The following is a 14,233-nucleotide window of genomic DNA, read 5'->3' as shown; positions in this document are numbered from 1 at the left end:
AACAATGTCCTCCCTTTACTAGCCAATTCCCACAGAAGCAGATGGGCCTTGGCTGGTAAAGGGAGGAGTGCCAGCATCTGATCGTCAGTGATGTCTGGCAAGTCTTCAAAACATCATGGAGGTGGGTAGGCTGTGGGTGCAGTGGGGCAAGCTTTGTAATTCAAAGCCTAGTCAGCTGTCTATTACAGCCTACGGTAGCGGCACTGTATTTGTAGAAGGTAGAGAGGCCCAATGGAGGATCCTTTGGTCTTCTGGAGTGCCAATCATGTGACGTTCTTCAGAGTGCCACTAAAAATTACACCACGTTCCCACCCTGGCTCCCATGCCATAGGTTTAGGTTTGCCTATCCTCATAGGGGGTGAATTTTTAAAGACAAATTCAAAGAAGAAACAGGTGGAAGCATTGTTTTGCATTAATTTGTAAATTTATGAGGGACAAAAAAAGTAGACTTCCAGCCTCAACATAACTAGTCCTAAAACTGCTCCCTCTCCACCTACACCCCCATGTCGACTAACCTGTGTAAAAAAGATATATACTGTATACTTACTTACTCTACCAGCTCTATTCTGATCATGTGATACACTGTATTAGCCAGCATTGGCTGCAGAGGAGAGAGCACTCCACAACAGCTGGAAATACCTGGGAGCGGTGACATCACCCATAGGCTCCCATGTCCCAGCCATTATCAGCGCTCTTTCCTCTTCAATGCAGCCGCCGCTGGCTGACAAAGGGGAGCCGGATCATGTGACCAGACCAGAACAGGCAAAAAAATAGGTAAATATAGACATCTTTTTACACAGGTTAGTCAGAATAGGACGGGGAGGGGACATTTAAAGAAAAGTTAGGTTTAGGCTGGAATTTGATCTTAAAGTAGAACTATAGGCAACATTTTTTATTTTGGCAAGAATAAGGGAGGGTTATAGCCCCTGTCAGTTTTACTGCCATCTGTGTCTCACTGCAAAGAGTAACCATCACTTCCTGTCCCATAGCCAAAACAGGAAATGAGAGGAAATCCATGCAAATTATCCTCCAATGGAATCCCTTGGGGCCCTCAGGTGAGTAGAAATGGTGTACCTATTGAAAGATTTCCCCTCGATTACTTTTCAGGGGACAACCCAAAATTTGGAATTTTCTTGAACTTTCACTTTACATGATAATAATAAACAGGGCAAATAGAGAGGATGAATCTCCCTAACAGGGACAGAGACAGCAAAAAAAACCTAATAGGTGTTCTCCACTCTATCCAAAACCAAAAAAAAAAAAGTTTTGCCCTTATATATTTTAGTTATATTTTAAATCCTGGGTGTGCTAAAATTAGTATAAAAAAGGAAATCTGGGGCTGATTATTTTTTAAGATATTAACCACTTTACCCCTAGCCACTGTGCTGCTACTGCGGCACAGTGGCTCGTTCCCGTCCAGCGACGTAGACCTACGTCGCTGGACTCCTCCCCCTGTAGGCGGCGCTCCCGCTGTTTTCATTCACAGCAGGAGTCGGGCCAGGGGAGGAGCGGTGGCGATCGCCGCTGCTCTGCCCCGATCGTCGGGGAATCGAGTGAGGATCTCCTAAGTGACAGGGACTGACAGAACGGAGTGATCAGCATAGCTGAACATCCGATCTGTCCTTCTGTCACTCAGTCACCTCCCCCTCCACACGTCAGTAAGCACCAGGCATACATTAACCCCTCCCTCTCCAATAAAATTAACCCCTTCACTGCCAGTGTCATTTTTACAGTAACAGTGCATATATATAGCACTGATTACTGCAGTAATGTCACTGGTACCCCCAAAAGTGTAAAAAATGTCAGTCAAGGGTCCGATCTGTCCGCCGCAATGTCGCAGTCCCGCAAAAAAAAATCGCAGATCAGCCATTACGCGTTAAAAAAAAAAACACCAAAAATTACAGAAATCTTTCCCTTAGTTAGTAAACGCAATAACTTTTGCGCAAACCAATCAAAATACGCTTATCGTGATTTTTTTTACCAAACATAGGTAGCAGAAAACAAATTGGCCAAAAATTTTAAAAAAATTTGATTTTTACATTTTTTTTGGGGGGGAATTTCATATAAAAAAATGTTAAAAATATTGTTATTTTTTCAAAATAAACGCTCTTTTTTTGTTATAGCGCAAAAAGTAAAAAGCACACAGGTGATCAAATACCACCAAAAGAAAGCTCTGTTTGTAGGAAAAAAAGTACGTAAATTTAGTTTGGGTACGGCGTCGCACGACCGCGCAATTGTCAGTTAAAGTCGCACAGCGCCGAATCGCAAAAAGTGGCCTGGACGTAAGACAGCAAACCTCACCTCCTCCACTGATGGTAACTTCCCACTCTGTAAGATCTGCCGTTCCATCGGTTCCTGGTTTCTGGTAACTTGCAGGTCATAGCGAGGGATTCCCACCTCTGTCCTCAAAACCTTCAGATCGTCCTCTTGAATCTCCTGGCCTTCCTGCTCTGATCCTTGGCGCATTCCTGCCTCGTCCTCCATACTCTTCATCTTCTCCATCTCCATCTTATTTTCCTTCTCCTGCCGTTCTTTCTCAACCTTTTCTCTTTCCAGTTTTTCATGCCTTTCCCACTCACAATCCTTGCGGTACTTCTTACCAGAGGGGGCGTGTCGCTCAGGAGGTGGCTCTTCGCCCTCCCGATGGCTGTCTTCTGCAGCAGGAGGTGGCAGAAGGATGCCTTGCACTCTGTCCCAGAAAGTGAGGATGTGTGAGATCTCCTTCTAGGAGGATTCATAGTTCTTGACCAATGTAGAATAGATGTCACCCCCAAACTCTTAGGCTGCTTAAAGCCAAAGGCTCCACCCCCATGCCATAAACCTTTCCCTTTACCTAAATAATTGAGACCACACCGTGCTTGGAGTTAATTGGCCACAGCAGCCATTTTATTAACCCTTTTACCTTAAAATTAACATAAGGAGAAAAAACATTCCTTACAAACATAAAACAATCAGTCATTAGGCCTGTTGGTCTTTGAGGCTCCTCCAAATAATTCCAAATCCTGCACTGCGGGACCTGTGCCCTGATAGGCCTCCAGCCGCGTCACCGGCTCGGAGACAAACCACTCCCCGCAGTGCCACCATTTTGAATTCCATTTAAACTGACATTAAATGGAATGCACCATAGGGACCCATACCAACGATGAGTCCCAACCATACCCTTATCCTAAACTGTTCACCTCCCCCGCCAGCAAAGACCAACAAAACGCCCAGCTGCCATGACAATATAAAATTCCCCCAGAAAGGACAGAAAGCACAAAAGACATGAATCAAAATCAACCATAACAGTCCCAGAAATTAGGGAGGGCGGGTGGGAAGCTTCTTCTTCCTTCGTCCGTTGAACTTCCACTGACCTCCAATCTGAGGGGCCACCCCTCCTAACTGTACCTCAACCCCTCCCAAACCTGATACACCAATCCCTGAATACCCCCCAACTCAAAACAATTTAATTTAACTCACACCTGCCCTGTCTCCCCTCTTCACATGGTCATGTCTGCCCTGCGCTATTTTTTTTTTTTTTTTTTTCTTTCGCTTCGGGCCTTGCTTGACCAATGTAGAATAGATGTCACCCCCAAACTCTTAGGCTGCTTAAAGCCAAAGGCTCCACCCCCATGCCATAAACCTTTCCCTTTACCTAAATAATTGAGACCACACCGTGCTTGGAGTTAATTGGCCACAGCAGCCATTTTATTAACCCTTTTACCTTAAAATTAACATAAGGAGAAAAAACATTCCTTACAAACATAAAACAATCAGTCATTAGGCCTGTTGGTCTTTGAGGCTCCTCCAAATAATTCCAAATCCTGCACTGCGGGACCTGTGCCCTGATAGGCCTCCAGCCGCGTCACCGGCTCGGAGACAAACCACTCCCCGCAGTGCCACCATTTTGAATTCCATTTAAACTGACATTAAATGGAATGCACCATAGGGACCCATACCAACGATGAGTCCCAACCATACCCTTATCCTAAACTGTTCACCTCCCCCGCCAGCAAAGACCAACAAAACGCCACCAGCACCCAAGGGTGACACCTTACCCTTGCGTGCCCCTCCAAACCCTCAAGGCTCGCTGGATCCCATCCTGTAATCCCAGGGCCCATAAATCTATACCCACCGCATTGAGGTGGACTCCATCATCCCGCAGATACCGCCATGTGTCCACTTCCAACTCCAGGTGGCGAACCACCAACCCCCCATTCCGACACACAAAGCGCCCCACTTCCTTGTTCAACTTAATCCGAGCCTTATTAAGGCGCGCGACCGACCTGGCCATGCGCCAGGACGTGCGGGCCACCATATCCGACCAAACTACAAGCAGCGCCGGAAAAGCCGTGCGCAGCCGAAGGAAATCCAACTTTATGTCCCTGATCAAGGCCCGCGCGGACCTGGCCCCCAAATCGTTGCCCCCGGCATGCAGCACCAAAACATCTGGCTGCCTGTCCAACCGGGCGAAACGATGCACTTCGGGAAGGACCCTGCCCCAAGTAAGCCCCGGCACCCCCAGCCACCTGACACAAGCCTCGTGCCGAGAAAAACCAAGTTGTCTACCATTAGGACGCACATCAGCTCTCCGGGCCCCCCAGAAAACATACGAGTGTCCCACGATCCAAACAAGGCAGGGTTCCAAACCTACAAGAAAAGGGGACAAAAGGAAAAGAAAACCAACCAATAATCAGATAACCAGCCGGGCCCACACCCCCCCAGCGACAAAACCACCCCCCGTACATACCCTACACCAACAGCTGTGGACGAACGTACAACAAGAACCTCCTAGACTCCCAGCGCCCAATGCGTTTGACCGCATCGTCATTCAATCCCCAGCGTGCAGCCTCAGTGGCCGCCCCGATCCGAAAGGAATGAGATGCAAACCTACTGGCATCCAAACCCAAAGAGCCCACACACCTTCTGAACACCGATACAAATTGAAAACGAGATAACGACGACCCGTCCGCATGCATTAAAAATGAACCGGGCCGCGAAGGGCGGAGTGCCCAGTAATCCCGAACCGCCCCTACCGGGCACAGCGGTGAAGACGGCACCGCGAACAACCGGACACGGACCCCCTTGCCACTCTGGTCCGTTTTGGACCGTCGAAGGAGGATAGTAACCCCCTCCCGACCGACAGAGACATCCTGACCCAATAGGCCCCCCGGCACCGTCCGGGAGGAGCTGACCAATTCCCCAATCCGGAAAGCCCCGAAGAAAGCGAGAGAAAAGGCCGCCTTAAACAACACCACCTCGTAACTCGAGGCGCAGTGCTCCCCCAATTGCCGGCAGACGTCCTGCAAAAGAGCGAAGGACACCGGGCGCCTAGTGTCCCTCCTCCGATAAGCCCTGGAATAGCCCCGTAACGCTTGTCTCACCACGAAGTCCTTCGTGTAATCCTGACAACCCAGAAATTTAAACAGAAAGGCCAGGCCGGACAACTTGCGAGCCACAGCGGAAGCCGACGCGCCCCTCTCAAAATGATCAGAGACAAAAGAAAGTAACACCCACCTGACCTCCGGACCCAGAGGATCCACCGATGCCACCCGCAACACCTCGAGCCACTCCAACCATACCTTGCAATAAGCCGACCACGTGGACTCGCTCACCGACTTCCTGATCCATCCAGCGAGGACCCCAAGGCAATCCCCCATAGCCACTCCGGACACGTGACTCCGCGTTGCTCCGCTGCCGGTGCCAACTCCCGGAACCTGTCCCACTGAAAACGAGACAGCGCGTCAGCAATATCATTCTTAACCCCCGGAATGTGCACAGCGTACAGGAAAACATTCAACCGTAGACACCGCAAAACCAAATACCTGAGGAGGCGCACCACCGGCTGAGACGAAGCCGACGCGCGGTTGATCACCTGAACCACCCCGAGATTGTCGCAATGGAGGCGAACCTTCAGGTTCCTGAACTCCGCCCCCCAAATCTCCAGGGCCACCACCACCGGGAACAGTTCCAGCAACACCAAGTTGCTGACCAGCCCCGCTACCTGCCATGCCCCCGGCCAAGGGGCGGCGCTCCACGCCCCCCGGTGAAAAGCCCCGTACCCCGCCGAACCAGCAGCATCGGTAAACAGTTCCAAATCAAAGTTGCTGATCGGCCCGGCCATCCACAAGGATCTACCATTGTATGTGGCCAAAAAACCGTGCCACAGACGCAAGTCATCCCTGTGTTCCCTGTTGAGCCTGACGAAGTGAGTGGGCAACTTCAGCCCCGAAGTCGCCGCCGACAGCCGTCGGCAGAAGACCCGGCCCATGGGCATAATGCGGCAGGCAAAATTCAATTTACCCAGCAACGACTGCAAGCTGCGCAACTGAATCTTGCGCAAACCCAGCACCCCTTCAATTTCAGCTCTCAAAGCCCCCAATTTATCCTCCGGTAGGCGACACTCCATGGCCTCCGAATCCACGACAATGCCCAGGAAGCTGAGCACCGTGGTCGGGCCTTCCGTCTTGTCGGGGGCCAACGGAATGCCGAAGCTCCCGGCCACATGCTGCAACGTGGCAAGCAGGATCGCGCACCCGTTGGAAGCGGGCGGGCCCACACACAGAAAGTCGTCCAAATAGTGGATCACCGAATTCACACCGGAAACCTCCCGAACCACCCACTCCACAAAGGAACTGAAGGTCTCAAACAGCGCGCATGATATGGAGCAGCCCATAGGAAGGCAGCGATCCACATAATACGCCCCCTGCCACCGGCAGCCCAGCAATCGAAAACTGTCCGGGTGAACCGGGAGCAACCTGAACGCCGCCTCAATGTCCGATTTGGCCATCAAGGCCCCCCGCCCATAATGTCGCACCCAGGCCACCGCGGCGTCAAAGGAAATGTAAGACACCGTACAGGCCTCCGGGTCGATGGCGTCATTCACAGACCCACCCTTCGGGAAGGAGAGGGGGTGAATGAGGCGAAACTTGTTGGGTTCCTTCTTGGGAACCACCCCCAACGGCGAAACCACCAAGTCACGCACCGGCACCTCCGAGAACGGGCCCGCCATGCGACCGAGAGCCACTTCCTTGTGCAACTTATCCGACACCACCAAAGGGTGGCGCAATGCCGAACGCAAATTCCTCGCCACCGGCGGCACCGAGGCCAAAGAGCAAGGGATACGAAAACCCACCGCAAAACCCTCCCACAGAAGTCGAGCAGCCGCCCTATCGGGGTACCTATCTAGAAAAGGCCGCAGCCTTTCCACCCTCACCGGCGTCGTCCCCTTTGTGCGAAGGCTCTCCGGACCGCCCTTTTCCGGACTTAAAACACCGAGCCAAGGAATGGGAACCTCCGCAACCGGAGCATTCATGTTTGAAGCGACATGTGCCACCGAACTTACAGGAACCCTCATTAAATTGCCAGCAGAAACCCCTCCTCTTTGCGGCCGGCTGTCCCGGGGTCGCAGAACCACCGGCCCCCCCTGGAAAAAACTGATTCGGAGCCTTCGCAGACGACATGAGCCGCATCCACAGGCTGATGTCCTTGTGGTCCCACCGCAAGGACGGCCTAACCGCCTTCCGCTGCCGGAACTGTTCGTCGTACCGCAGCCAGGCCGACCCCCCGGAAACCCGATAGGCTTCCCCTACAGCGTCCATGTAGCAGAACAGGGCCGAGCAGTTTTCCGGCGCCTTTTCCCCTATGACGCCCGCCAGAATGGCAAAGGCCTGCAGCCAATTGGCGAAGGTCCGAGGGATAAGCCGATAGCTCCTCGTCCTCCTTCTTGCGCTCCTCCGGTTTAACCCTGTCCAGGCGAAACTTCTCGAGGGGCAACAGCGTGAAGATTTCCACGTACTCACCCTTCCAGATCTTCTCCCGGACTTCCTGCTTCAAATGTGCCCCCAACGGGCCCTCAAAACAAACATATACCTCACCTTTCGCTGAATCGTCCAGGCGAACAGCGTCCGCCTTCCCCTCCTTCGCCGTCCCGGTCTTGTCCCCCGTCGCCCCGGCCGTCACCGCCACCACTGCCGGAGCACCAACAACCTGGGGAGGGGCCCCAGCCCCCCCCGCAACTAGCCCCGTGGAAGACGGCCCCGCCAGCCCCGGGGCCCCCCCCGGCTCCGTGCCCGAGCCCCCCGCCGGAGGCACCCAAGCCGCCGCTGGAGACAAGCGGCCCCCGTCCCCCGGGGGCAAACGCCCCAAGAGGTCCCGTAGACCCAGGAGGAAGCCCCTCAAACCCCCATTATCACCCCCTTCCGGGGTCCCCGCCCCCACTGGCCGGGACACCCCCACCCCCCGAGCCCCTCCAGCACTCCCACCCCCCACATCAAACAAGCCCCGCAAATCAGACAAAGCCAGAGAAGGAATTGTGACCTCACCTGTCTGCCCAGGGGGGGCGCCCCCAGCCGCCGATCCAGCCTCCCTCGTCGCCGACCGACCACCGACATCCTCTTCCACATCCGATCCGGACACTTCGCCTTCCGAACGATCGTCCCCGGGCACCGCCGACATCCGTCCACCAGGTGTCGCACTCCCGCCATCTGCAGAGCCGAGCGACAGGCGTCCACGCCCCCGTACTCCAGCTCCGCCCGACGGAGACCTCTGTGAACCAGCCGAACTTCCGATGACCCGGCCACGTGACTTGCCCCGCCGCGTCATCTCTCTGCGCCCAGCCGAGGCCGACTCCGAGTCCCGCCGATCACTGCTGCCACCGGCCGCCATGAAGCCGCTCCCACGCCGAGGCACCCCTCCGACCGGAGCATCGCCAGTAGGGGAGCCCGCCAGTCCAGTAGCACCCCGGCGAGAGGGACGGGGAGAGACCGAAGGCCGCCTCCCCCCACTACCCCCAGAGCTCCGTCCATGCAGAGGATTCCTCCCAGAGGCGCGCACGGCCGCAGCAGGAGTACGCTTAGCCGGCGGCCCTGAAGGGTCCCTGTCGGGGCTCCTAGGATGACGCTGAGCTCGAGGGGAAGGGTCCGGTGAAAAACGCTCCGGCGGCCGTGACCGCCGAGCCCGCGGGACCGCAAGCCCCTCCGAATCCTGTGCAGAGTCCTGAACCCCCATCAACGTGGAGACCTGGGACCGGAGCCACTCAGTCCCCTTCACCGCGGCAGCGGCCTTAATTTGCTCCAGCAAAACGTCCAAATCCGCCATCACAGACCAGGGAAGCTGAGGTGAGATGCTCTGCAGTGAAAAAGGTGGGTGACCAAGCTTCTTCTTCCTTCGTCCGTTGAACTTCCACTGACCTCCAATCTGAGGGGCCACCCCTCCTAACTGTACCTCAACCCCTCCCAAACCTGATACACCAATCCCTGAATACCCCCCAACTCAAAACAATTTAATTTAACTCACACCTGCCCTGTCTCCCCTCTTCACATGGTCATGTCTGCCCTGCGCTATTTTTTTTTTTTTTTTTTTCTTTCGCTTCGGGCCTTGCTGAATCTCTGAATCAGCTGTTTCTCGCTGTCACTGAGGGAATCGTTCTCAGGGTCCTCAGACATTGTGACATGCTGGGATGTGTCTTTATTCCTCTTCCTCTTTGTGTCCTCTGCATCATTGAGTGCAGAATCTGATCTTTGATTTAAGACTTTTTTCTCTACTCCATAGTCCGGATGATGTTCTGGCTTCACTGTCAGTGTGTTTGTAGCCTGGCAAACAGGAGATATATGGATTATATACACAATACATATGCAGACTAGTCTAGTACTGTATTTTCTTTACTACATGAAAGCCACATGTGTCAAAGAGTCCGAGGGATCTGCACCTGTTTGTTCCCCACTTGACTCTTCTTTCCATCTTTCTCTTCTTTTCCAGAATTTCGGCTCTTTCCTCTCTTCAACTTTTTCTTTAGTTCCTCTTCTTCTTTCTGCTTTAACATTTCCTCCTGCAGCTTTCGCTCCTGTTCCTCTCGGGCCAGACGGTCCTCCAGCTCCCTGCACCCCGAAACAGGAAGATTGAGAATTACAAAGGGTTGGTGTGGTAGAGAGGGAGAGAAAAAAGAAACAGAGGGAGAAGGATACTGAAAGAGAAAGAGAGAAAGTAATGGTTAGATAGAGAAGAAGGAAGAGACTGAAAGAGACAGAGAGGAAGAAGAAAGGGTAGGAGAGAGAGAGAAGTGGAAAAGAGAGAAGTGGAAGAGAGAGGGTGGGGAAGACAGAAAGGTTGAAAAAGGCAGAGGTAAGAATATACTGAAAGAGACTGAGAGGAAGGGTGGGGGAGAGTGGGAGAAAGAGAGAGAGAATAAGATATAGGGGGGAAGACAATGAAAGAAATAGAGCGGAGGAATAAAGGGTGGGAACAAGGAAGGCAGAGATAGGTGATGGAATGGGGGGGGGGGGGCTGAGACAGACAGAGAGATAGAGAGAAAGAGAGACACAAGACAGATAAAGTCTTGTAGACTCTCTTGGAGACAGATGCATAGATATAAAGAATGAAAGAGGGGAGGAAAGAAAAACAGATAGAGGGAAAGAGATACTGAAATTGAGAAAGAGGAGGAAGAAAAAGGGAGAGGGAAATAAAGAGAGAAAGAAAGAAAGAGAGGGGGAGATAATTTGAAAAAAACACAGAAAGAAAGAAAGAAAGAAAGAAAGAAAGAAAGAAAGAAAGAAAGAAAGGTCAGAGGGAGAAAAAGAAGAGGATATACAAAGAGAGAGTGAAAATAAATAGAGAAGAATAAAATAATGGGGAAGAAAGAGTGATTAGGGGAGAAAGAAGAGACAGACAAAGGGAGGAGAACAACAGCATAAGTGAGAGGCGGGAAAGAGACGGTGTGGGGAAAAAGTATTCATACCCCTTGAAAATTCCACATTTTGTCATGTTACAACCAAAAACGTAAATGTAATTGGGATTTCATGTGATCAGACGGACCAACACAAAGTGGCATAGAATTGTGAAGTGGATGGAAAATGATAAATGGTTTTCAAATTTTTTAAAAATAAATCCCCCCCCCCCCCCCCGAGTCAATACTTTGTAGAACCACCTTTCGCTGCAATTACAGCTGAAAGTCTTTTTGGGGATGTCTCTATCAGCTTTGCACATCTAGAGAGTAAAGTTTTTGCCCATTATTCTATGCAAAATACCTTAAGCTCTGTCAGATTGGATGGAGAGCGTCACAGATTCTCAAATGGATTAAGGTCTGGACTTAGACTGGGCTATTCTAACACATGAATATGCTTTTCTCTAAACCATTCCATTGTAGTTCTGGCTGTATGTTTAGAGTTGTTGTCCGGCTGGAAGGTGAACCTCTGCCACAGTCTCAAATCTTTTGCAGCCTCTAGCAGGTTTTCTTCTAAGATTGCCCTGTATTTGGCTCCATCTATCTTCCCATCAACTCTGACCAGCTTCCCTGTCCCTGCTGAAGAAAAGCATCCCAACAACATGATGCTGCCACCACCATGTTTCGCGGTGGGGATGGTGTGTTCAGGGTGATGTGCAGTGTTCGTTTTCTGCCACACATAGTGTTTTGCTTTTGGGTCAAAAAGTTTAATTTTGGTCTCATCTGATCAGAGGACCTTTTCCCCCACATGGTTTCTCGCAAACTGCAAACGGGGACTTCTTATGGCTTTCTTTCAACAATGACTTTCTTCTTGTCACTCTTCCATAAAGGCCAGATTTGTGGAGTGCACGACTAATAGTTGTCCTGTGGAAAGATTCTCCCACCTGAGATGTGAATCTCTGCACCTCCTCCAGAGTTACCATGGACCTTTTGACTACTTCTCTGATGAATGCTCTCCTTGCCCAGCCTGTCAGTTTAGGTGGAGGGCCATGTCTTGGTAGGTTTTCAGTTGTGCCACACTCTTTCCATTTTCAGATCATGGATTGAACAGTGCTCTGTGAGATGATCAAAACTTGGGATTTTTTTTTTAGCCTAACCCTGCTTTAAACTTCTCCACAACTTTATCGCTGACCTGTTTGGTGTGTTCTTTGGCCTTCATGACGCTGTTTGTTCACTAAGGTTCTCTAAGAAACCTCAGAGGGCTTCACAGAACAACTGTATTTATACTGAGATTAACTTACATGCAGATGGACTCGATTTATTAATTAGGTGACTTCTGAAGGCAATTGGTTTCACTAGTTTTCAGATATTTATTTGTAAAAAAAATTTGAAAACCATTGATCATTTTCCTTCTACTTCACAATTATGTGCCACTTTGTGTGGGTCTCACATAAAATCCCAATAAAATACATTTACGTTTTTGGTTGTAACATGACAAAATGTGGAAAATTTCAAGGGGCATGAATACTTTTTCAAGGCACTGTAGACTGAGAATATTCCTATAAGATGGAAAATTTGGATGATTGGGCTTCACTCACACAGGGCGTACATCACCGTACCCCCATGAGGGCCAGTGTTTACCAGCATGGGGATGCCCGGGTTTTCTGTGCATCCCCATGTAGGCAGTCTCATTGATGTCAGTTGCATGGGCGCAGGAGTACAGTTATGCATTCCCCATGTGAACGAGGCCAAAGACAGAAGCAATAAACAAGGACAAGACCTTTTCTTGCGTTCACGCACTGCTTGCAGACGCAGTCCATCAATGCACTCTCACTCTTCAGCTGGTAAGCGATCATATTCCTCTTCGTCCATGTCCTCCATGATGGCTTTCTGCTCAGCCTGAGCACGCAGCTTTTCCTGTTCTGTTTACAAACAGCCAACAAATAAGTCAATTCAGTCTCAGTAAAATAAGGACATTGTATTACAGGGAAGTTTAGAGGAAAAATAGTTTCCTTGGCCGGGAAGGTAAAGCAGAGATTCCCACTTTATTTAATGACAATTAAATCATATGCTGCTGCACCCCAGACAGAGTGACGTCTAATGGGGCCGCCATGTGTCTCCTTTGCATCTGGGTGCCTCTTACCTTCCTTTTCTCTCTGTGCTCTCTCACAAGCCTTCATGCTGCTGTAATCCTGCTTCAGATTGATGAGATATATATGCTTGCGATTGTTCAAAGCCTTCAGTATAATGTGTAGAGCTGCAGGTGGGTTACGGGCATACAGGGTATCCAGGCCATCAAAGACCACACCACAGGAACAACTCATTCAACTGTGCAAACTAGGGGAAAGATTTATGTTCTTTTTATTTATTTACTTTTTTTTTATTAGTAATGGAGGCGATCTGTGATTTTTAGCGGGACTGCGACATTGCGGCAGACAGATCGGACACCGAACTGACATTTTTGACACTTTTGGGGGGACCAGTGATATTACTACAGTAATCAGGTGCTAAAAATATGCATTGTTACTGTAATAATGACACTGACAGGGAAGGGGTTAACCCATGGGCGATCAAAGGGTTAATTGTGAGCCTAGGGGAGTGTTTTCTAACTGTATGGGGGAGGGACTTGGGAAATGAACACAGACCTGTGATCCTTTAAAGGAGGATCACAGGCCCTCTGTGATTATTTCAGAGAGAACAACGGTTTGCTGTGTTTACAACAGCTGACCGTCGTTCTCTCTCAGCGGGGAGCGATCGCGGGTGCCTTCCCTGCTGCCTAGTGGGGGCGGGTGCGCACCACAAGCGGCGCGCGCTTGCCCCCAGAAGCGCCAGGTACGGCAATTCGCGCAGCTGAGCAAGCCTGCCACAGCGGTTGGCAAGTGGTTAAAGTCCTGCACAATTTTCTGATTTATATTAGGTAAGCAATGGTACCTCCGAAGGGTATGAATTTCATAATGCTCTACCCCCACACATAACATTTTGGTTTAGTAAATCTAATGGTGTAATGGTCTCTCTCCATTGTGACAGTACAACCCCCACAACTAGGCTGAGCCCCCCAAAAAAGTTTAATTCAGTCATAATCAAACAAACCGATTTCTTGTATTTATGGTCTTTAATGAAATATGTAAGCACAGAAATATTAGAGATAGGTTGATGAGTTTATGGTTGACTGTGAATTTTTTTTGGGGGTTCACTTAACTAATAATTAATTTCTGGCCTCATTAGGGCCCCATTCACATCTGTATGATGAGCCACTTTTTTGGGCATTTGTTTTCTGGTTTGTCGACCGACAGCATAAGGCAGCCTATTTACTTGAATGAGCTGCCCTACATGCAACAAATGTGTCAAAGTGCCTTCTGCACTTTTTTTCTCCCCATTGGGAAACATAAGACAGAGGGAGCGCTACGGTACCCCTCAGAACACAGCTATAGCTCGAGGATATTATAATTTTTAAATATAACTAATGGAAATGATTTGTTTTTATTTTTTGGATAGAGTGGGGATGGATTAGAACTCTTGTCAATTTTTATTGCTACCTCTCCACGCATTAGGCAGATTCACCCTCTCTATTTGTCCTGTTTACTGTTATCATCA

General features: G+C 50.2%; 1 protein-coding gene across 1 annotated transcript in view; it reads right to left on the bottom strand.

Moving 5' to 3' along the window:
* LOC309548068 (hydrocephalus-inducing protein homolog) overlaps window positions 1-12,453 on the bottom strand; it is a gene marked incomplete at its 3' end in the record, with an annotated part of 44,353 nt that extends 31,900 nt beyond the window's left edge. The window contains exons 1-4 of the mRNA XM_082248037.1: window positions 12,420-12,453; window positions 9,689-9,857; window positions 9,357-9,572; window positions 2,302-2,724 (exon numbers count right to left, since the gene is read on the bottom strand). Coding sequence (XP_082104163.1) covers window positions 2,302-2,724; window positions 9,357-9,572; window positions 9,689-9,802 — 753 coding nt within the window. The 5' untranslated portion in view covers window positions 9,803-9,857; window positions 12,420-12,453. The remainder of the gene's footprint in view (window positions 1-2,301; window positions 2,725-9,356; window positions 9,573-9,688; window positions 9,858-12,419) is intronic.
* Between the last annotated feature and the right edge of the window lie 1,780 nt (window positions 12,454-14,233).

Source organism: Pelophylax lessonae (genome assembly GCF_965119305.1).
Source record: "Pelophylax lessonae genome assembly, chromosome: 2".
In the NCBI taxonomy this organism is placed as follows: domain Eukaryota; kingdom Metazoa; phylum Chordata; class Amphibia; order Anura; family Ranidae; genus Pelophylax; species Pelophylax lessonae.
The sequence above is the reverse complement of the archived record's forward strand: the minus strand, read 5'-3'. Positions and strand labels throughout refer to the sequence as shown.